Source organism: Lethenteron reissneri, chromosome 14 (genome assembly GCF_015708825.2).
Source record: "Lethenteron reissneri isolate LAM-NWPU_2019-01 chromosome 14, ASM1570882v1, whole genome shotgun sequence".
NCBI classification, from domain to species: domain Eukaryota; kingdom Metazoa; phylum Chordata; class Hyperoartia; order Petromyzontiformes; family Petromyzontidae; genus Lethenteron; species Lethenteron reissneri.
In genome coordinates this window covers 3,291,755-3,316,883 of record NC_083792.1, presented here as the reverse complement: position 1 = coordinate 3,316,883, position 25,129 = coordinate 3,291,755, and the positions used below count along the sequence as shown (strand labels likewise).

General features: G+C 45.9%; 1 protein-coding gene across 1 annotated transcript; it reads left to right on the top strand.

Annotated features, from left to right (window-relative positions):
• Positions 1-12,002: 12,002 nt before the first annotated feature.
• Positions 12,003-16,359, top strand: LOC133342183 (cholesterol 25-hydroxylase-like protein 1, member 2). The gene has a single exon (XM_061551151.1). It carries the CDS (start codon positions 12,138-12,140, stop codon positions 13,122-13,124), a length of 987 nt encoding a protein of 328 aa, XP_061407135.1. The 5' UTR covers positions 12,003-12,137; the 3' UTR covers positions 13,125-16,359.
• Positions 16,360-25,129: the final 8,770 nt, after the last annotated feature.

Sequence of the window (25,129 nt, the reverse complement as noted above, 5' to 3'; positions counted from 1 at the left end):
CCTTGTGGCGGCTGCGGCAAGAACGTAAATGCAAATTCTATCTAATGCAACGGTTGTAAAGCTTGGTACGACAAACGCTGCACTACTTTAGCCCGCATCCCCAGTTCAAATTCCGGCTGATTCTGCAAATATTGTACATCATCCACTCCAACAATTCCACGTTGCACAACCACACTAACACCACCACCTCATCCATCGCAACAACCGTTTCAACCACAACAAAACGTTCACAACAAAAACGGCCTAAAATCCTTCAAATAAACATCAACGGCATCAATAACAAATCTCTTGAACTAAGCACCTTTCTACAACAAAACTCCATTAATATAGCCGCCATCCAAGAAATAAAATTAAAATCAACTTCTCGACCGCCCAACTTTAAAAATTTCACTTTCCTCCGTCGAGACCGACCAACAGCTGGTGGCGGTTTAGCTTTTTTCATCCATAACAGCATTCAACTTGAAGGAATTAAAATCCTATTGCCTCCTTCTGATATCACCACAGACGTCTTAAGCGGCCATATCAAATATCATCTAGGCCCACTCCCTACAATCAACGTCTACATCCCACCGACCAGTTCTTGCCCTCGCAACTATCAGTTCAATATAAATAAACTTTTACCAAACAACGACTCAATTGTTATTGGAGATTTCAACGCCCACAACAAACTTTGTCACTCTTCCCTTTCAGATGCACGTGGCAACCTCATTGCCGATATCTTGAACGGCTCCCCCTATGGGGTACTCAATGAAAAGATGCAAACCAGAGTTCCGTCATCTGGCACTTCATCCTCACCAGATATCTCAATAGCGTCAGGAAACCTCCTTTCATGAATCGACTGGCAAGTCTTTACGGCCCTTGGATCCGACCACCTACCAATTGTGTTGACCGTCAATGCTGCCAAGCCTTCACAAACTACTAAAAACCGCTTGTATTACAACTTTTAAAAAGCCAACTGGCCACTTTTTACTTCAGAATCAGAAGTATTATTTGCCGACAACATCAACCATATCCACATCCGCACATAACTCTGAAAAGATATTCAGAAACATCATCGCAACTACCACCAAGCACACCATCCTGACGGGTTGCTAAAAGCACCACCTTCCCTGCCTCCCTAAAGAAGCCTCAACTCGAATAAACCTACAAAATACTATGCCGACTGAAAATCCTACATCGCCACAAATCCCAGCCTTTAATATTGAAATCACAAAGCTAATCAATAAAGCCAAAACAGAACGCTGGCACAAGTTTGTTGAATCTTTTGACCATCGCCAAAACTCATCGGAACTTTGGAAGACCATCAAAGCCTTAGACGGACACTCCAAACCGTCACCCAATTGTGCAATCAATTTCAACAACGAATCCGTCATAAACAACAATAACATCACCAACCACTTTAACAAACTTTTCTCATCAGTCATCCCACACTCTTTCAATAAATTGGCCCGTCAAAAAATCTGTCAAATCAAGGAACTACCTCTAAACGGCATCCCCCAAATTACCCTTGAAGATGTGAAACTAGCTATCAAAAAAGCCAAAAATCATTCCGCAATTGGTCAGGATGGCATAGCTATGCCCCATCTCAAACACCTCGGCCCCCTAGGCATAAAGTTTCTCGCCTCCACCATTAACGCCTCACTACAGTGCAACCTCATTCCGGCCGTCTGGAAATCATCGACAATCCCACTTCCAAAACCCGGCAAAGACCTAAATCAAGCAATGTCCCTACAGGCCAATCTCCCTACTTTGCCCATCAATCAAGATTTTAGAGGCCCTCATCCTTCCAATCATCACCACCAACTTACCTCCATCATCTCACCAACATGGCTTTCGCCCTGCACACTCAACAACAACAGGTCTTCTCAACCTAACCACCCAAATTGCAAACGGATTAAATGAGAAAAAGTCCTCATCTCGCACTATTGTCACCTCCCTCGACCTTACAAAGGCTTTCGACACCGTTAACCACCTCACGCTCATCAACATCATCCAGGGTTCTACGCTACCATCATGTTTGCTGGTTTACAAATTACCTAAGGGGCCGCCAATCACGCGCTCTCTTTCGTAATATCAATCCTCCTCACGAAACATTCATGCAGGAGTACGCCAAGGTTCCATAATATTCCCAGCGCTGTTCAATGCCTACCTCCACGATCTACCAACTCCTCCAAAAGGAGTACAAGTAGTCAGCTATGCCGACGACATCACAGTTTACAATTCTAATCAAAATATACCCAAAATGGAAAACTCCATCAACTCCTATCTAAAACGGCTCAGCACTTTCCTAGCCAATAGATCGCTTCAACTCTCAACATCCAAATCAACAGTCACCCTTTTCACACCTGATCCTCATCAAGCAAACTTACATCCCAACGTCATAATAAACAACCAGCGCCTCCCACTAGCAAAAACCCCAAAAATTATAGGTGTAACCTTTGACATCATGTTTAGCTTTGCTCAACACGGCAGAAACATCCATGCAAAAGTTAACAAACGAAATAACATCTTACGAGCTTTAGCCGGTACATCTTGGGGTCAACAAAAGGAGACTTTACTCCTAACCTACAAATCCATTGGACGCCCCATCATCAATTATGCTAGTCCCATTTGGTGCCCAAACCTCTCCTGGACAGGTTACCAAAAGCTCCAAACCTCCCAAAACCGGGCACTTCGCCTCGCTACAGGATACCACCTCATGGCGCCCATTGACCATCTCCACCAAGAAACCAAAGTTCTTCCGATTCAAGAACACTGCAAGCTTCTCACCGATCAATATCTGGCTTCATGCCACTCGACAACGCATCCTTGCACAAAGCTACTCAAAGCCACTGCACCTGCTGGGAAAATGAAATACCCCTTGCTTTCCTTCAGCTCTGCCAACATGCAATCTACTTTAAATGCTCTTTCACCAAATAGCACCACCAAATCAATTTTGAACCACTTGTACACCGCTACCACCATGCACTGCCTGAACGCCTACAAGCCCAATGTCGTGCTAGGGGGTTGGCCCCCATCCATAGCGGACGACGACAAATCCCTGACCCATTTTCTCAGTTGCCCAAAACGCGGACCAAAAATGTAATCGATTGATCTCTGGCTAAACCCTTCCAAAGTGGCGAAACAATGCCACCTATAAACAGAAAATGTTGGAAGATATGGGTGTACAACAAAGGGGCTGTATTTTCAGCGAATTTATTTTGTGATATCCTCCACAAAGACGCTCATTATATTGTTTAGGCCAGGGGTCGGCAACCAAAATAACAAGAAGAGCCATTTCTTTCCAATTCGGTACAAAATTCAGTATTTCAAGAGCCGCAATGCATCTGAGTACATACTGTACATACGTACATATCGTCAAGAAGCAGCCCGTAAAGAGCCGCATGCGGCTCCGGAGCCGTAGGTTGCCGACCCCTGGTTTAGGCTTTCGTGTCACACTCCATGGGAGAATGTTAAGAGAAGTAAATGGGCTGAAGCACGACATATGGCAAGAAGGGATGATGGCCGATGGTTCACTGAGGATGGGGACTATATATTTGTAGGCATTTAATACAACATTTAAAGTAATGTATATTTTTACCTCAGCTTATGCTTATAGAAAAACCAAAATAGGGTGTACATATGTTTTCCTTTGGTTCAAGTTGCAGTATAACCATGAATTAGATTGTATTTGTGCTAAATGTCAGATTTCCATCCTTTCTATAATATCCTTAGCATTTACATCAATCACTCACAATCTTCTATATGTTCGAAATAAGGATGAGACATTTTTGGAACGACTGGCCGCTTGGTAAGTTCCTGTTTAGATTACTGCAGAGCTGCTGCTGCTGCTGTAATATCAATGACAGCTGGCCCATGCTGACAACTGATCTATTGGACCACAAGGTTGCGGAACAGCTTAAGTACATGCATGTCCTGTGCCCATACCGTACACATTTTTTTTTCTACAGCCTCAGACCAGTGTGTAAATCTTGCCCAACTGTGTATGTATCTACGTTGAACTTCTCTGTGTGTGTAAATATGGGGTGTGCAGCGATTAACATACTGTGCTACGAAGTCAATGACCCGAGTTCGATTCCCGCTCACGGCCAACACCAGTGACGATTATCTGAATTGGTTCTGGGCCTCCCATAGGTCGACTCAGCCTCAAATGAGCACCTAATGCGGTGTGTAAACATCGCCACTGGGGAGAAAAAGGCGGCCTGGCGTGGTGCTGGCCACCCACTCCATCGTGTGCTGTGCCGGCCTTCATAGGTATTAGCTAACAGCACTTGCCCCAACAGTCTGTTTAGGCTACACAGGGCATCTTTGTCTTTGTGATGGACCGTACTGTCAACTTGGTGACCTGGTATAGGTGGTATGTTGGAAGTTAGTTTGCTCTTGACATCCCCTAGTTGACTCAGCCTGAGTTAATTATCTGAATCTGGTGTAGAAGCAGCCTCACTGGACAGACAAAAGGTATCCAGGCGAGTTAACAAAAAAAACAGACGGAAACGTGGAAAAAAAATCACTCAGCATTCGTGCACGATGCAAAAAAACCACCAGCAGCTCCTGACGAAGATGTCACCATCAAAATAAATTAGGAAAAAATATGACCGAAGTGACAGCAAGGCGAGCGCTGGCCACGCCGATCGGTCCCAAGTTGGTGCATCAGGGCCCCCAGATCTTTTTGGGACGTATTGGCAAGTGGCGGTGGTGAGTGAAGAATTATAAGGTACGGTTTATACATCTCATCCAATCTACAGTGGTGATTATTTTTGTTAACACGCATATATTGTGGGATTCCACAAAACTCGCTGGGTTGCGAGGCAATACAGAAAGCGGGTCCATGAACACACATTGGCAGACCTTGAAGATCCCCTTGTTTGCGTGGTGGGTTTTCTCTGGGTACCTCAAGGGATTGGTCAAAATCCCAATTAAGGCCCCCTTCTAAAGTGTCACATTTTAATTGGTGATGCTGCAATTGGCAGTGGTGCACAAACCCAATAAAAATTAAAGCATTCATCAATAACACTGACATCATAGGATATATATAATAGGTGGCATATCTGTCAATGGGCTTTCATAATCACAAAATGTGTTTCTCCACGACCTTTTGTTGTCGAGTTCTGGGCACAAAAAAAAAAAATGCGCTTATATGGACTACAATATTCGAGCACTCGGAACGCTAACGCGCTTATGTGCACTACAGAATCAAATACGGCTCTGATGGCCGCGAGGACAAACCGCCAGCCTAGCAACAGGCGTCCTTAGCAACGTCGCCTTAGCAACGTCGTCGCAAACAACGGCTGTCCCTAGCAACCTCGTCCCTAGCAACGTCGTCGCCAGCAACGGCTGTCCATAGCAACGTCGTCCCTAGCAACGTCGTCCCTAGCAACGGCTGTCTATAGCAACGTCGTCCCCAGCAACGGCTGTCCATAGCAACGTCGTCCCTAGCAACGTCGTCCCCAGCAACGGCTGTCCATAGCAACGTCGTCCCTAGCAACGTTGTCCCCAGCAACGGCTGTCCATAGCAACGTCGTCCCTAGCAACGTCGTCCCTAGCAACGGGTGTCCCTAGCAACGTCGTCCCTAGCAACGTCGTCCCTAGCAACGTTGTCCCTAGCAACGTCGTCCCTAGCAACGTCGTCCCTAGGCAACGGGTGTCTCTCTCCCCGTAGTCGTGTGGATTTTCCTCTGGGTCCTCCGGTTTTTCCCTCCACATTAAGAAACAACGCACGTTTAAAGTATTTGGCTGCTATACATTTCCACATGATGACCCACTTCGTTGAGCTATACAGAAAAAAAGAGCTATATAGCTCAGTGGGCCTTACCTGGTAAAATAAAAAATAGTTAATAGTTTAATTTGATGATGAAAATTAATGAGAAGATTGAGTGGTTTAATGAGGTAAGACTGAAACTTGTAGGAATGAGTGATTGCATGAGGAAATAATTATCTACATTAAAAAAATTTGATTTAAAGCTTTCGTGACTGCAGGGATTCATATTCTTGTCACGTAGAAGGGAAATAATAAAATAATAAAAATATGAAAAAAATAAAAATTCTCACGATGTTTCGGCTGTGGATTTCACACCTGATGATGACTGCTTGTGTTTCAGTCGAAACGTCGTGAGAATTTTGATTGTTTAATATTTATTATTATTTTATTATTTCCCTTCTACATGACTTTACCGAAAGAACCAAGAATAATTAAATACATTTTAAGTCAAAAGCATTCAAAATGTCTCCCTCAATGGATCAGCGTTCATGTCGTGAGTACCCAGGTCCGCCTGGGGAGACGAATGATCCTCCAAGCCAAGGCCGGAGCCATGGAGTCAACATTGGGGGGGACCAAATCTTCCAGGGGGTCTGGGGTCCCCCCCCCAGAAAAAAAATCTAAATTAGAAAACGAATTTCCTGCCATTTCCTGCATAAAATATTAAAACATTCACTAACACATGGGATGGACTTGTACTGGTAGGAACGAAGTGGACCAGACCACCAATAGATTAATGTGTCCGTCCGTCCGTCTGTCCGACAAGATGGCCGCCCGCTCCCCCTGCGATCTGTGAACTAAACAAGATGGCCGTCGCTTCCGGCGCCTCACGGCGAAACTTTAAACTTCGCTTCAAATTTACTTTACTGAAACGCAGCACGTTTTTTTTTTTAACACAGAGACAAGATACATTTATATTAACACAGACACGAGATACATTTAATCGCCTTATTTGCGAGGCCTACTGCAGAAAAGGCTTCGCGAGGCCTACTGCAGAGAAGGCTTCGCGAGGCCTACTGCAGGGAAGGCTTCGCGAGGCCTACTGCAGAGAAGGCTTCGCGAGGCCTAGTGCAGAGAAGGCTTCGCGAGGCCTACTGCAGGGAAGGCTTCGCGAGGCCTACTGCAGAGAAGGCTTCGCGAGGCCTAGTGCAGAGAAGGCTTCGCGAGGCCTAGTGCAGAAGGCTTCGCGAGGCCTAGTGCAGAAGGCTTCGCGAGGTCTACTGCAGGAGGCTTCGCGAGGCCTCGTGCAGCAGGCTTCGCGAGGCTTAGTACGGGAGGCTTCGTGAGGCCTAGTGCAGAAGGTGGTGGTGGGGGGTGGTGGGGTAGTGGCGGTGGGGTTGGGGGGTGGTGGGGGGTGGTGGGGAGGTGGTGAGGGCTGGTGGGAGGGGTGGTGTTGAGGGTGGTGTTGGGGGGGGGCTGTCAACTGCGCGTCACCAAGTCGTCGGCTCCCGCGAAAATCGCTGCGTTTTGTCGTCACGGCATCGTCGATTTGATGGCGTCGCTGAGATAAAAGCGCCTCCTCGCTGAAGTTGGTCGCCGTGAAGTCTGCAAACAACCACTTCGCCCCCAAGTAGTTGAAGACGGGGGACAGTCGACACAGCGGCGTCCACACGACTCCTCGGCCACCCACGATCACCACGATCACCACACGCCGCCCTCACCACTTAAGCCGGGTGCGTTGCTAAGGGGCGGGGTAGAGGGCGGGGACTCGGAGCCTCTGGCGCGCATCGCTCCTCCCGGAAGGGGAGCACCCCACGAGCCAATCAGCATGGTGCTCAGAGCTATTGATGGGCACCGGGATACAATCGCAATTATCTCACAAGATATTTATTGGAGCTATTCCCAGGACTCAACAAATTGATCGTTTGGAAATGAAAGACTACGAGTCTTTAAATCTCACAGCGTTTCTTGTCAAAACAAACACTTTTAATTAACGTTACACTAGAATACAGTAATTTTTTCTTTAACTCCTCTATACCCGGTCGATATCCCTGTACCGGTACTAAGTATTATTCCTACCAGCCCACCCCGCAGGGTCCTGTTTATTTATTTTTTACAATAATGTCTAATAGTGTATTGTATTACATTGATGTTTATTTTTTATTTTTTTACCTTTTCTCGTTTCATTGTATGTAATGGCAGAGATATAAAGTACAACCATAACCACAATCATATGAACAGAAATCTATGCATTGTTATATGAAGACAAGTCCAGATGTTGTGGCCAAGGTTTAGCAAATTGTTGTTTTTATTTACATAGTATCGCAATTATTATTTTTAAAACATTTTTATAGCAATATATTGGGCGGAACATTTTGAACATATTTGATTATTGGGGCCTTGCTACAAGCAGACTAAATTCTAAAAAAAGTTTCGTGAGAAGAGTCTCAACGAATCCTCGTCAAGGTCCCAAAACCGAGAAGAAACCGCCTCAAGGTTACATTGCAGTCGGACCAGCCCCTCCGAATCCTCCAACTCAATGTCGAAGACTTGTCGGCAGCCAAGCACAGCCTCATTGAAGTCCTTGCTGTCCAACACACTGCTGATATAGTTTGGCTGCAAGAAACCCACATTGGAATGGAAGAGGCCAGCAGCTACTCCATCAAAGGCGACGACCTCCTGTGCTATCACCGACACCGTCCAAGGAAACCACCTGGCAACAACCACCTTCACAGACAGACACCGTGGCATTTGGTGGTGCACTTTGAAGCTATCACGTGAAGTGTCGAAGGCTCGCTAACAGGAGGTCTCGGGACAGACCCAGGTGCCATGGGTTGGCTGATTGAGATGGCCGGTACATGCACCACCAGCTGTACCCCCCACTCTGCCAACGTTCTGTATTTTAGCCGCCCGGTGCTCCGCTCGTTGTTGTGTCATTCCTCTGCCCTCCGTTGTTGCTGGAGGGTGACTGCATCCAACAGCAGCGTCCATCACGAGCCTCTGTCACAGAGGCCGATCTTGACACCGCTGGTACCAGTCATCGGCAAGTCCACTCAGATCCACATCCTCCCGTGCTGTTGTGGAGTGACTTATGCAGCCAGCTATGGCTACAAAGTTTGGTGGTACATGTTGTTTATGTCGTTTATGGTGAAATTTCGGTCACAGTTCCTATGATCACTGTTACATTGCTTATGGCTTTATTTTGGTTATATCGAAAAGTTTTTTGGTTTGGACATGTTTGTTTGTTGTAGTACGGAGTTAGAATGATGGTCAAAATTTAAAATTTAAATTAATAAAAGTAAAATAAAATAAAAATCACGACGTTTCGGAGGCAACACCAACCTCCGTCTTCAGGTGGAACCGTCACAGCACGATAGCTGTATCAAGTAAGAGAAATTCCAAGAAAGCAGTCCTTGTATATATACTGGTTGAGGGTGGGAGGAGCCAAGGTAGGCCCTGGATATTATTATTGTGAGGTTGAAGCACGCTGTTAGGAATGAGCCTTTGTTGTGTAGACTGGTTGAAAAGAGTTGTTAAGGTGAGGCTGATGTAAAGATGCGTGTAAATGGGACTGAGCCTTTTGTTATGTAGAGGTGGTGAGGCTGAAACCGCTGCCAGGAATGAGTCTTTGTTGTGTAGACTGGTTGAACTGGGAGGTTCTAAGAGTTGTTAAGGTGCGGCTGATGTAAAGGTGCGGCTGCTGTGAATGGGACTGAGCCTTTGTTATGTAGATGAAACAGCACTTTTTGCTACGTTGCTGGGATTAATTCTAGATTTGCCAAAATATGTGTGGTAAAACTTAAAGTAGGAAAACCAGTGTGTTAAACTGAAGAATAGTGCCTGTCAAATAAGATGGTCCAAATATGTGTAGTTAAATCTTTTTTGCATGGTTAATAACATCTTTCCAATGATTACTAAGTTTGTACCCATCATCACGGTTGAAATTATGTCTGTGTTTGTATATTTGGATGGCTTCGTGTACAAACCTTTGATGGTAGCCAGGAGGTTTGCAGAGCACCTTGGTCTCGGAAAAGACAATTTCATGAGAGCCCACAGCATTGTAGCAATGATCGGCAACGGCGGAAGAATCAGTTTTGCCGTGTTTCAGATCTGACTTGTGCTCGCGGACACGATCAGAGATATGACGTTTCGTTTCTCCAATGTAGCAATCACCACAACTGCAACTCAGTTTGTAGACTCCAGGGTATTGTAAGTCAGGAATGACATCTTTCACAGATGGAATTAGATCACGGATTTTATGTACTGTACTGAATCGGACTTGGATCTTATGTTTGTTTAGAATTTTGGAGATCTTTTTGGTCACGCCTGCTATGTATGGCAACGTGATAGTTTTGATCGGAGTTTCATGTGGCTGTTTCTGTATGGTGGGAGAAACAGCTTGGCAGATGGTGCGGTCAGAGTATCCGTTCATCCTGAGGGCCCGATGTACATGTCTTAATTCACTGGCCAGGTGGTGCGGCGTCGCTGTCGGCCGGCGGTGCGGCGTCGCTGTCGGCCGGCGGTGCGGCGTCGTTGTCGGCCGGCGTTGGCCGCCCCATCGCTGCTTGCTCCTCGACATCGCCGTCTTGTCTCCATGGCCACTTCTGACTCCAAATGTAATGGGTTACAGTAGACACTTGTAGAGGTAACTTCTTTATTACAATCCAACACTCCAACAGTCCTGATACTCTGTTACAGCCTAGGTACACAGCCTAGGTACACAGCCTAGATCCACTACTCTGGCTATGCTCTGGAACTCGCCCTCACAAGGACGTAGAGCCGGGAGTTCCAGAGTCCCACCACTGGCTCTCACAGCATCCCAGGGTCCTGAGATGGCTGGTCTTGGGTCTTGAGCTACAACTGGCCTCGATCGTCCAGGGAGCTGCCCTTTTATGCCTCGTCTCCAACGAGGGGTGGGGTTGAGTGCGCCCCCAGATATCCCACAGAGCACACACAGCCCCCCCCCCCCCCCCCCGTCGGTGGCGCCAAGGGGCTTAAGCGTCTGGGTTGCCTGGGAACCTAGCGCCTGGCGCCAAGGGGCTTAAGCGTCTGGGTTGCCTAGGGTCCCAGAGCCCCCAGCAGCCCCTCCCCTCTTATGTCACTACATATTCACGAGTGATGTGGTCTCGCCGTGTGGTGTGGGGGTGTAGTGTAGGGTGTTACAAATTCTTTATTTGTCATATGTGTGTGGGTGTGATGGGTGTGAACGATGAGGCTGGTAACTGGTGAGTGTCATGCGAGTCGTGGGTAATGTCTGCTGAGTTTCAGGAGAGTAGTTTCTGTTTAGTGTCTACCGAGAGGTGAGGGTCAGGTGGATGAATGGTGGTGAGTGTTGGTGTTTTGGGAGTGGCGAGGTGTCTGATGAGGGTCGTGTTAGGTGAGTGTCTGGCGAGTGGAGGAGTATGGTCGTTAAAACCCGCCACCACCCGACACAGCCAACTAATAAGGGTTGTCACGTAAACAGTACATGCCAATTCGTCACTAGTACAGCACACCGTGACGAATTGGCATGTTTGATTTGAACCCTTACTAGTTGGCTGTGTCGGGTGGTGGCGATCTAACCCCAAAAACCTCTCTTACGGATATCACATTTGATGTAAATTGACGACCATCTCCCAAAAGTGTTCCTTGCGACGAATTTAGTTGAATGGGCACTTTCATGTTGACAAAGCAACATAATAAAGTTGTTCATGGGGAAAAACAGGTTTGTTGAGATATAGTGCAACATACTCAAACGTTTGTCCCTGTGACTTAATGACAATGATAGCAAATGCAGGAATGATAACTAAATAGGCTATTATTTATTATGGTTCTTTAATGGCGTGCAAAACGAAAAAATAAAATCCAAAAATAGGGGCGCACTTAGCTTTTATCAAATGTGGCGCTGGTATGTTTCGTGGAGAAAATCGATTATTCTTGGAACAAACTACGGTAATAATTCGTTACAATTTTATAATAATCCTTTCGTGAAAAACAAAAATATTTTTTTTGCATTGCATGAAAATCCACGGAGCCTACCCAGCGTTACCCCCAGCGTGCAGAGGGGCAGGCGTTAGGCACAGATCACCAAAACCATGCACGGAGATGTGGCTGCTTGGGTTAAATCTACCCCTATCGCATACGTGACTTATACGAAGCTCACTTTCGTCATGAAAGGTTCCATGACTCGTGCATTTTAGACTGTGGTCTGCGGGTTTCTGCACACATTTCTGCTTTCCTTGCTGTTTCAATGTAACCTCGTCACTGGTTCCTCCTGGGGCTATATAGGTCCCCCTTCATGACCCGCACCTTTTGAGGACATCGTTCGACTTGTGCGACACCGCCTCCAAAACGCTACATCGGTGATAGATAGACATTTTTTAAAAGTACCTCTTAATTTTCCTATTTAACTGCGAGCTGTATTTAAATATCGAAGGCGTGAAAATTAACAATATCTCAATATATGCATGCACGTCAACTGCCGGGTATAGGTAATGCACACAGCAATTCGTTGCATGATAGTGTTATTTATCGAGAGCTCGCAGTAAATCGCAACATTGCCGGACGAGTGGAGATGGGTCATCAGATGATGCTCGAAGTCGTGCAGTCGGCAAGACTCTGCAAGCTGCTGGAATCGTGGACAGGCGAAGAGTCTTTGCTGCAGCCGCTGTGGGACGTCCTCCGCCTGAACTACGGGCACACGCTGCGTTCGCCCATCTTCCCCGCCGTCCTGTCCGTGATGGCTTACTACGTGTTCTGCCTGCTCTTCACCGCCGTGGGCCTCGTGGCTCGCCGGCTGGCTCCTCACTTGCGCCACTACAAGATTCAAGCGAGCAAAGAGGAGCCGAGCCTGAGGGCCGTCTGCGACTGCGTGGCGCTCACTATCTACAACAACGTCGTGTTCGTCTTGCCGGCCACGGTGGCTCAGTGGTATTGGCGGCCGGCCATCGACCTGCCAGAGAAGGCACCCAGCCTCTTTGAGCTTTGCCACGGCGTTCTGGCCTGCCTGCTGCTGTTCGACTTTCAGTACTTTGCCTGGCACCTACTGCACCACCGTGTGCGCTGGCTGTACAGGACTTTCCATGCTGTACACCATGAATGTACCGTGCCCTTTGCGTGGAGCACGCAGTACATGGGCGGCTGGGAGCTCATGAGCGTGGGCCTCTGGACCACCATCGATCCCATCGTGCTCCACTGCCACCTTCTCACCACGTGGACGTTCATGCTGCTCAATGTCTACCTCTCCATCGAGGATCATTCGGGGTACGACCTGCCCTGGGGGCTTCATCATCTGCTGCCCAGAGGCCTCTACGGAGGGGCACCGCACCACGACCTTCACCACCAGAAGCCGACGAAAAACTTCGCCCCTTACTTCTGTCACTGGGACAAGATCTTTGGGACATCCGTGGAAGCCACACCAATGGACAAGTCTCTGCAAGCGTCACGCTGATGCTACGAACGCAGAGATGAGTGCCTGCGCGTGGCGCAAATTCGTGTCGCCCTTGGCTACAGCTCCACACAGTTGGTCGGCCACAACGTAATCCACCTCACTATCTTGCCGGAGCGAAGTTCCGTCAGCAAATGACGCTGGGCGGGATGCGTTTCAGTTACCAGGATTTGTTCTCTTCTTTCGTGGCAAAACGCGGCGAAAGCCACGCGCAGCGATGTCTTATTTTAAACGCTAAAAAGGGGAGTAAATTGTCCCTTAATATATGTGACAAGAAGTTATCATGCTTGAGCTGGCCGTCACGCTGGCTGCTCGAAGTCAGTGTTCTCATCAAGTGACAGAGACGGTAACTTTTTGAAGCTGAATTTGCAATGGAAATAATGATAAAAATGTGAGCAATGATTGTACATCTTTACAACGGAATTGCTGTCGCAAATATATGGTCTCCATCACAAGTACATGTTAGTTATAAATGGACAGATTATTTTTTTATCCTTCATGTATGTATGTTGAATTTCGTTCGCACCGTACGTAACCAACCGTGCTAATCGGAGGTGTGAGGGTAAGGACCACAAACTAAACACAAAAAAGCAGTTCAAATGAAATTCGCTTTCAATCTCGAATTAAAAGTGTATAGCTGATGTTCGTCTATCAGAGAGCAGGTTGCACTTTGTAGTGGACTACAGTGTGGGTATGCCCATCTCCAGAGTCACCTGAAAGCAAGTGCAAGGACTGCATTATTTATATTTCGTACTTACAAGTTTAGCGACTGCATTGGTGCTCCTAATTTGTTGAATTGGTAGGCGGGGGCCGAGTTTGATGTGGAATTCACACGTCGATGCCTGCTTCTCCTGTCTAACGGAATTTTACAGGGGAAGTTGGGACAGTGGGTGGTTCATAATCAATCCGTATGGATCGATTTCATATTTATTTGGACATTACAGGACAGCCAAAATCAAACTTTTTTTAAATAATACTCTGTCATGTAATGAGCCCAAGTTTTAACATATTTGGTTTTATTATGCAAAGTATCAGAATTACTGGGTTGGAATGTCATCTACATTGAAATAATTATTCGTATTTCCATTAGGCACTTGGGTTGAACCGGTGGGTCGCATAGCGGTTCGTGACATCGGTGGTGATTACTGAAACGGTCCTGGACCAGCTGTTCGCTAGACCACTACCAGCGTGGTGTGTGTATCGTCAAACAGCCTCCAGGACTGACACGGTGTGGGGAAGCCTTCACCCAGCAGTGGATTGACAAAGGGCTGTAAATTATTATTTGTAGATACTTGGTGCCTGAGTGAAATATCGCAATGCGTTTTAACGAAATAATATTTTTTTGTTCAAACCACGGTAGTGTGAAAATTAAATTATTTATAGTGAATATGCAGTAGTAGATTGTAGACTGTGATATAATTTTGCCAATCTGGCCTCAGATATATTATTTCAGCTATTACAAATGCATGTCAACACTCATTAATAAGTAGATAACACCTTAATATAAAGAGGACCGCAGACCATTTTAACGATTAAACTATTAATTTTTTTACCAGGTAAAGCCCATATAGCTCGTTTTCATAAGCGACCTGGCCACAAAAGATAGCTCAACAAAGTGGCTTATCGCGTGGAAATTTATAGCAGCCAAACACTCTAAACGCACGTTCCAGATGTCGAGGGAAATACCGGAGGACCCGGAAAAAAATCTACACGACCACGAGGAGAACACGCAAACTCCAAATATACAGCAGCAGGCGTCAGGGTCGGGATCGATTCTACAACCTCCTGTATACCAGGCGAGGTAGTTAACATCTCCTAGCCACCGTGGCGTCCTTGGGCAATTGTTGGTAGCACGAGGTCACCGCGTGCCCTCCCACTTTTCTGTGGTTCTTCTTCCCTGCGCCCTCTGAGTTGCTCTCTCTCTACGAGGGCGAGCGAACACTGTGTGGCACATTACAGGTTGAAATTATTATAATAAAATCACATTCGCCGCTTTTTGCAAAGGTTTGCGGTTCTATTCCAGTGGCCATCCTGGTTAATACTGCAGTGTGTATTTACCAAATAATACATGCCATGTGCTTCACAGTGGATGTTGAAGATCCCCTGATGGCCGTTGTGTACTGGAGAACGGGCTACAAATGTGCGGAATTCGAAATTGACGCAGTAAATTACTCAATTGAGATTACACACAGCAACAATCATCTCCCCCCTACTGGCAGACTAATACCCTAGGTCGCTCCTGCAAATGAGACCCATCCTTGTCTTTTGAGGTCTCGCCTAGTTATATAATAATGTACTTGGATTATATAATAGACGTGTAATGGCATGTTACATAACGATCGCAACAAATGTTATTTATAGTGTCGTTACGGTTGTTCAGGGGCGGAAAAAAAGGCTTGCTAGGAACTATTTTCATGACGGGCACCTTTGTACGGCCTACGATGTGCCACGGTGCAGAGTGCAGAGAGGGGGCCCCAGGTCTGGCCACACGTTGGGCCAATGGGCCAAACCCGGCCTCGAGAACTCACCTAGCCTGGGCACGTCACATCACTCCAAGTCGCCATTCAAAAAAGGCCCCGCGGAGTTGTGAAGAGAACATAAATAAAAGTCACCCTTTTGTTAAGACGACGGTGTGAAAGAGTTGAGTGATTACCGGGCCCACTGTGTGTTATGTGGGCTCTGTAGAGGCTTGGCATAGCGGTGGGGAAGTTGGTGGTGGCTACAACCTGCGGAGTGAGGAATGCAATGTGGCGGCGTAAGTGCTTTATGGACACATCTCTCCGACATCTTGTATCTCTGATTACATCTTTCTCCTATCGGACATCTGTCTTCTGCCGCCAAACTCCTGGCTCATTGTCTGATCTTCACCCATCTGGGCTAGCGTTATCATCTTCTTGTCTCCACGCCTCTGCTCTCACTCCCCTCCAACAAAAGCAAAATGATTCCGCACGAGTTATTTCCAATCTCCCCTTTAATTTTGCACACTTCGCCTCTCCTCGTTCAACTCCATTTCCGATGTTTTTTACCTACGTGACTTTACCGAAAAAAAGAATATGAATCATTGCAGTCACGAAAGCTTCAAATCTAGAATCCATTTCCGATACCGGTATTTTGAAATACCTGACGCTAGTCAACAAATATCTTCATGTCCTTGCCCCACCTCATCTTGCCTCTCTGATCTCCGTCCATGTCCCCTCCGTTCGTCCTCTTATTCCCAATCTACTCTCGGTATATTTCTGTCCCTCCTACTCCTTGTGCACAATCCCGTTTTCGATCCTTCTCCCTCCTTGCACCCCTCCACGGGAATCAACTTCCCCTGTACATTGAGCAGCACTGCTCATAGACTCAACACTGCAACCCATAGACTCAACACTGCCCATAGACTCAACACTGCAACCCATAGACTCAACACTGATACCCATAGACTCAACACTGCCCATAGATTCAACACTGCTCATAGATTCAACACTGCTCATAGACTCAATACTGTCCATAGACTCAACACTGCCCATAGACTCAACACTGCCCATAGACTCAGCACTGCAACCCATAGACCCAACACTGCCCATAGACTCAACACTGCCCATAGACTCAACACTACCCATAGACTCAACACTGCAACCCATAGACTCAACACTGCCCATAGACTCAACAATGATACCCATAGACTCAACACTGCCCATAGATTCAACACTGCTCATAGACTCAATACTGCCCATAGACTCAACACAGCTCATAGACTCAATAGTGCCCATAGACTCAACACTGTCCGTAGACTCAACACTGATACCCATAGACTCAACACTGCCCATAGATTCAACACTGCTCATAGACTCAATACTGCCCATAGACTCAACACTGCCAATCGACTCAACACTGCTACCCATAGACTCAATACTGCCCATAGACTCAACACTGTCCGTAGACTCAACACTGCACCATAAACTCAACACTGCCCATAGACTCAACACTGCTCATAGACTCAACACTGTTACCCATAGACTCAACACTCCCCATAGACTCAACACTGTCCGTAGACTCAACACTCCCCATAGACTCACACTGCCCATAGACTCAACACTCCCCATAGACTCAACACTGCTACCCATAGACTCAACACTGCCCACAGACTCAACACTGCACCATAGACTCAACACTGCTCATAGACTCAACACTGCCCCTGTACATTAAACAGTCCCCGTCCTGAACATCCTCCTATTCCTCTCTTAAAACTTACCTCTTCTCTATTCCCATTCTCTTCCTCCCCTCGCCCCTCCACTCCTTCTCGTCCCTCCCCTACCCTCTCGTGATCCCGAAGTACCCTCCAGCACTGTCACTCATTCCTAAATGCGTGTATGCTCTTGCCAACTACACCATCATTTCATTCTGTCATCGTTTTGAAAGCTTATGTCGAGCGCCTTGAGTGAAGGCACTCTATAAATATAAATTAGATTAGAATACAAGTACCCCTCTATTCTCAATACATCTCCTATATGGCTGGAAACTCTTTTGCGGATATATCTCTTATCGCCCATGCCCCTCTTTTGCATACATCACATATATTTCGTATATATCTCTTCTGAATACATCTCTTTATATATCTATCTTAGCTGTTCCAAATATATATTCAGTCTCTTCTTTGTGCATACATCTCATATCTCTCTGAAACATATCACCTATATTTATTGTATCTGTCGTCTGAATAATCTCTCTCACACCTATTTTTCCAAAAACACATCTCTGGTATCTTGTTTATGAAAATATCTTCTACGGCTCGTCACTCCTTTTAATTCAACTTCCGTCGCATCCCTCGCGTCCCCATTACACATCTCTAGCAACTACATTCCCTCCTGCCTCTTATCAGTCCGTTGATATCGGGTATGGCCCAGTGAGCTAAGATGCTCTTTTACATTTTCTGTCAATGTCCATGTTTATATTTAATCGTGTATTTATTTCTACGGCATATCTTTTGCCGGTATCAAAGTATGTGAAAAATAATCTAGATTTGAAATTTTCGTGACTGCAGGGATCCATACTCTTTGGTTCTTTCGGTAAAGTCACGTAGGTATAAAATAAAATTAACTAAATCACGACGTTTCAGGCGCAACACAAGCGTCCGTCATCAGGTGGGACAACCACAGCAATAAACAATTGCTGAATTGTTTCTTGCTGTGTTTCATGCAATTGTTTCTTGCTGTGGTTGTCCCATCTGATGACGGACGCTGGTGCTGCGCCCGAAACGTCGTGATTTAATCGATTTTATATCTACGTGACTTTACCGAAAGAACTAAAGAGTATGTTGAAAAATAGAATATGTTTTACCCTTCATGACAATACAACAGGTGTTAAGATGTTTAAACATCAAATATACCTTTTGGCAAGGCATCAAGTCTGCATTAACCACACGTACTTGTGGCAAAACATTCGAACATGCCCTGCTGTCTTTGAAACGAATTGGCCTCCACCACAGACAGCCTTCTTCATATCTTTGTCTCAGCACCAGTGTCAGACCAGAGAACGCTAAAAGGCGAACAGTACAGAAACAATCCAAATATTAAGAGTTTTTAGAGCTCGGGTTGAGCAGTTATATCTCTTCGTTTTTATTTTATATCGGTGCCCCACGGCGCTCAGCACCTCGACTCATGAAGTCTGCATGTCCCTCAAGTAGTCAGTTTGTTTGATTATTTTGAATTGGAACATTTGCTCAGCATCACGCTTCGTCGTGGAGAGAGGGGTGGTTAACGTTTTTCGGTTGCTTGTATAATGATTGTAAAGTACACGACTCACTTCCGCAATTGTTCGAGTGTTGGTGCTGTCCAAGACGACTCGCTGTTCGTAATTGACGCGTGTTTAAAAATGCGGTGGCTACATTTGTGTCAAGGGCACGATGCAACTCAAATAAGTATGCCCATGCATACTTAACATTTGCAACTCAATAGTTTTTTATTGCAAGGTCAAATCAAGGGTAACGTATTATATATATATTTTTTAAGTGGGTTGGAAAGCTCACGGTATGTGAAATACCCATGTCAAGGAAGTGGCTTAGCGGTCAGAGTGCTGAGTTGGGACTGCTGAGGTCTTGAGGGTTGAATTCTGGAAGCTGCCTGTGACTCAACAGCGGCTCAAAAGTGTAGGGAATTAACGCTCACCAGCGAATTTACACACACACAGATACAAACTAACTTTTGTTTTACGATTGATTTGGCAAAATTACACTTCTTAGAATTATATATTTTTAAACAAATACCCTTGGTAAGTTTGACTGAAATACGACAGTCTTTTAGCATGTGGGGAAGTGGGGCCCCTGCCGTGTGTGTGAGAGCGGTTAGTGTAGCAGCGCTCTGCGCTACAAACCCGGCGGGCCAAATTAGATTCCCGCTCACGCCCAACAACAGTGACGATTATCTGGACCGGTTCTGGGCCACCCCTAAATCAACTCAGCCTCAAATGAGTACCTGGTGCGGTGCGTAAACATCGCCACTGGGGAGACAAAGATGGCCAGGCGTAGTGCTGGCCACCCACCCCCTCGTGTGCCATGCCGGCCTTCGTAGGTGATCGCTAAGAGCACTTGCCCCAACAATCTGTTAAGGCAATACGGGGGATCTTTGTCTTCATTTGCTATGGACAATTTCGAAAAACGTCACCGATTTTTTTAATGTTACATCCACACAGTGTTATTGACGAATGCGTTCAGTTCGTAGTCCAATATCGTTATCCACGAAATTTCATATTCACGAGCATCTCAGGAACGTATACCTCGCGAATAACGAGGAAATACTGTAGCACGTTTCATTTGGTTTACTGCCATACAGCACCGTCGCGTTCTCTGATGAATAACTGACATGCATCACCGAGTTAAACCGTTTCACATTTTTCATTCAATGGTTATTTTTGCTTAAATTTGAGATTGTTGATGAATTCGATTGGGCCAAAAAATGTTGTTTAGTGAAACTAAAATAAAATGTTTTAAATTTTACATATAAACCTGAATGCCCCCCTCGTGTCGTAATGCAAATACAGTAACGATGTATATACATGCCACCTCTTAATTTTGACAGCATCTTATTATACATTTTTTGCCTCTGCATCGATTTACTTGCTGCGTGTTGTTTCTAGACGTCTGCTTGACCAGATGTTCAGCTTAGATCGGATGTCGGCACCATTGATCGATCGCTGTGTAGTGCTAATACTTACGCGATCCGGGGGTAGAAATGCCCACGGGATCCCAGGTTTCGTTAAAGATGACGTCACAAAGGAAAGGCGGGGCGAGAGAGAGAGGGAACGCCCAGGAGGGGAGTGTTGACGTCACCGGATGAGGCGGGGCGATCGGGGCACATCCTGGTGGGATTGGGAGTGGAGCGGTCGAACGCGCCGTGACCTCGTGTGGAAAAGAAAGTGTGTGTCGTCTCAATCTTCGTCTGGTGGACTCATTACGCCTGTGTATATATTTTTATTCTCATAAAATTGTAAAAATGTTGTTTGATTTTCAACGCAGCCAACGAGGCGACTCGGTTTGTTTGGCTGTGTCGGGTGGTGGAGGGTTCACAAGCTCGAATTAACGTTATACCCACGTGATCTAACCCAAAATAAACCGATTATGATTTACCATTGCTGTTTCGTTATTTTTCGCATTCTGCCGATGTTCTATTTGTGCCAACGTCACTTTCTATTAATAAATAAAACGCGTCCTAGAATCGAGAGGAATTTACTCCGCAGTCGTGTACGTTCTATGAACAGACTCTAGTTCTAAACACAAGTCAACATTTTCCATAACAAGGCGATGGCTGTTTCCATTTACAATGCTTTTCAAAGTATAGTAAGTGCCCTCCATATCTGTCGGACCTCCTGATGCCCGAGCTCCAAAACCACCACCAGAACTCTCTGCAGCAGCTCTACCCAAGAGTTAGTCTCGACCCTGAGAGTCAGGGCCACGACCGCCATGCATCATTTCTCTATTGTCGGGCCCTCCACCTGGAACGCCATCCACCTCCACATTCGCAGCGCTGACTCTTTTACCTACCTTCAAGCGCCTTTTCAAAACTGAGACGATCTGTGAGCTGGGCTCCGCACGTGAGGGTCGCTGCCTTCGGGCAAGTGCAAATTGTGCGCATTTCAAATTAACATTATTATAAGTAATTGAATCCAGAAAAATGCGTAGAAGAGTCCAGCACACGTGGGTAGAGTTGCATCACTGGATGGTTCCAGTGATGCATCCTGAAAAACTGAGAGTACAAAACGAAGTAACTTAGCAATACCCTTGACCGTTTAAGTTACCATTTACATTGTCGAGCACAAAAAACACGTGGCGTGTCAAGGCTTGCCATGATCTTTGGTTGTTTATCTACATTGCATTTTGCCCCCCCTCCCTCACACTGTAAAAATCTACACAACCACGGGGAGAACATGCAAACTCCAAATATACAGGCGTCAGGGTCGGGATTTAACCCACGACCTCCTGTATACCAGGCGAGGTAGTTAACATCTCTCTACTGGTGCGTGATGTTGGGCCGCCTTCAAATGTAATTGCTCTCGGTCTACATTTATCTGCTGTTTTCCAGTTGTGTCCCTTCGAAAGCAATATTAGCTCGTTCAGAGAACTTGCCATTGGTGATTAAATTTCTTTGCTGTTTATCTTGGGCCCCAACTTTGCAGTCTTCTTATTAAGTTCCCCTATGGTATCCTGCCGTCCATTGCCATTGATTGGTAATAATGACGACGGCATCATAAAATCTAAGATGGGTCTAATAGAGCTGAAAAGTGCGCGAAGAAGCGTAGGTAGGTGCATGCTTTGAATTACGCAAGTGTGACAGAAAAATAATCTATTAATTTATATTTACATAGAGCGACTTCACTCAAGGCGCTTGACGCAGCTTACAAAACGGCGGCAGAATATAATGATTCAGATTGCAGGGGCGTACAAGGATTTAGGAATGAGTGATAGCGATAGTGGGTACTTAGGGATCACAAAAGGGTAGGAGAGGCACGTGAAGGAATGGACGGGCGAGGGGAGGGAAGAGGAAGAGAATGGGCGATGGAGAAGAGGCGAGGCTTTGAGAGAGGATTAGAAGGAATTAATGTGGTTGCATTTTTTTTTATCAGTGCTGGCAGGCCATGTGGCCAGATGACGAACGTGTTATCTACGTATCTCTTCCACAAGGAAGGACGTAGGGTGGATGTCAGGATGGCATCCGTTTCAAATTTCTCCATGGAGACATTCGCTACCACTGGTGATAAGGGAAAACCCATAGGGGTAACTTCATTTTGTTTGTAGAATGTACCATTCCACCTGGAATGGTACATTCTATAAACATGGCTTGCCAGCACTGAACCAATTTTTCAACCACATAAATTCAATACACCCATCCATCAAATTCACCAAGGAAGTGGAAAATGAGGGCAAGCTACCATTCCTGGATGTTTTGATTGAGAAGAGAGCTGATGGCTCGTTGGGACATTGTCTACAGGAAAGCCACCCACACAGATTCCTATCTAAAGCCTGATTCCCACCACCATCCAGCCCAGAAGATTTCCCTCATCAAAACACTACACCATATGGCCCCCGTTGCATCTCCGACCTAGCCAGTGAGCTTAAGCACGTACACCAAGCCCTCAAGATGAATGGATATTCAGACCACACAATCTGCAAAGGTGTATCCCCAACCATGAGGAGACAACCATCTGAGGACCCAATCAAAATCATCACCTTGCCATACATAGCAGGTGTTAGGAAGGTTCTGCATTGGGATGTTATGCACAGATTCATTCACAAACGTTTTGTTTGTGGGAGGAAACCAGTGTATGCCGGAAACAACCCACATATAAGAGGGTACAACATTCAAATGTCCACACAGATGTATTCGTGAACCAATTTTCTGTACTAATAATAATTTCAACTTGTAACACACCGCACAATATTCACTCACTCTCGACCGGACAGCATGACTCAGTGATGCAAGAAGGAGGCATCAGACAAGTGGGAAAGGCAGCCAGGCGGTGAGCCAGCACCAACAATCGCCCGAGCTCTGCAGTTCTCTATATATCAAGGTGCGTTCTTCCAATTAGTGATTAGTTTTCTACGTACTTTATGTGTTTACGGCCATCGCACGGCTACCTCGCAGTACCACCTGGTTTGGGAGTTTCACAAACCTCTGCGTGATCCACCAAGCCTTGCCTCTAATGCAGTGGATGGCACGAGTCACCACGCCTGGATCCAAACATTCACGCACGGTGATGGTAAGGAAACTGCAGGTTGCGCACGTCTCTTCCCAAAACCAACATTTCCACACACACCACATATCCACTGCTTTGCGAAATAGTACCCTACGTCCACCTGCTGGGTTTATCTTGAGTCACGTTTCGTGCGACGCAACAGACAGGCGCGTGGAAATGGAAAATACATGAACATGCTACGTGGGGGCTGTGGAGCATCCAGCGAAGGTTCGGGGCTGCCAATGTAAAGAGTACCGGGAAAACGTAAGGAATCACAGACTCCTTTAAAAAAAAATTCAAACTAATTATTGAACGACCGAGATTCCGCCGTGTAGCTCCCACATCTGGAACGCTCTCCCACCTAATTTCACGACTTCCGAGTCTGGCGCTTTAAAAGCGTAATCTCCTCGTGTATGCATGGGGTTTTTGGAGGGTAAACTAAACATCTCATTCATGGAATTGGCCAAACGCAGTACAGTATAGCAGTGTAGGGCATTTGAGGCTCGGCCAGTTTGTGCTGGATATATAATGATCATTACTAAGACCACACACAAGTTAACGTTGTTTTAGTTTAATTACTGGCAGAGATTGGCATCATCTGAAATGACCTCCAACTTAAATATGCTATTTGATCAAATTCGCCATTTGTAATTGGTACTTAAGTGATACACTTCAAATTTAGTGGGAATTTGCACAGAAATGAAATGAGGCATAGCAAATCGGTAATTGATATCTACATTACATTACGCCAGTAATTTACAATGTGTCTTGGTCAATGCGCCACTTTTAAAATATGTACAAATGGCATATTTGTAGATTGCGATTAGCACATAAAAGACATGTAATAGATAATTGGTGATTTGGATTTTCATGACACACACTAACCGAATCACAGCCTCGTGCAACCGAGGAATCCATTCAACCTCCCAATGTAGGGCGTCTCTCTGGTCCCACTGTTTAGTGATGTTAACGTATTACGTAAGGGATGCCTTTATTTTTATAGTGTAGCGGTGAGCATATCTCGCTGTACCCTGTGATGACATTTCCGAGCCCCAACGGATTCCGCACATTCCAGGAAGTGTCAACATTACTGGGGAGGTTGCTCCAATGTGACCCAACAGCAAAGAGGCACCACAAAAGACTTATGTAGCGTGCAGATATGAGTCCACGTCTACATGCGGTCAATGCGCTGCTCGCCGGTTACAAGCCTGAATCGGCTGTATCCACCACATTCATTTGTTTAGCAGGACAAATAAGCACACAATGCACGACTTAAAAGGGCGGTGACGTCTCTTTGCAGTGGCGTGTTCACCGCCTGTTGCAGTTCACGAGATTCGTGGTTTGAATCCAGCGGCCGTCTACTGCAAAGAGGATGTTAAATACATCGTGCTGTCATTCGCAAGAATAGGCCCTTGTGTGCTGGCATCATAGTTCAAATTTGCCAGACAGGTACCTCTCAAGTACTGCTATAAATCAGTACATATAGGAGGTGCCTCTCTGGCCTGTGTGTCCTGTGAAGAATGTCCAATGCCCTAAAACCTTGTGGATTAAAACACTTTTTATTTTTAAGGCAATGTTATTGACAGATGCGTGTTGAGTTGTTGTTAAACTATTAAACTGAAGATTTTTTTTTTTACCAGCTAAGCTCCACTGAGCTGCATAGCTCTTTTTAAATCCTTTATATTAAGTTCGCGTGCTTGCTTGCTTGCGTGCTTGCTTGCTTAGGACCATGCAAATCTTTCGGTCGTTTTTTAACCCACTTCCCGTGATCCAATCGAGCTGACATTTTCCACACAGAC

Coding starts and splice junctions, on each gene's coding strand:
- LOC133342183 (XM_061551151.1), top strand. CDS start 12,138: ATGCATGCACGTCAACTGCCGGGTATAGGTAATGCACACAGCAATTCG.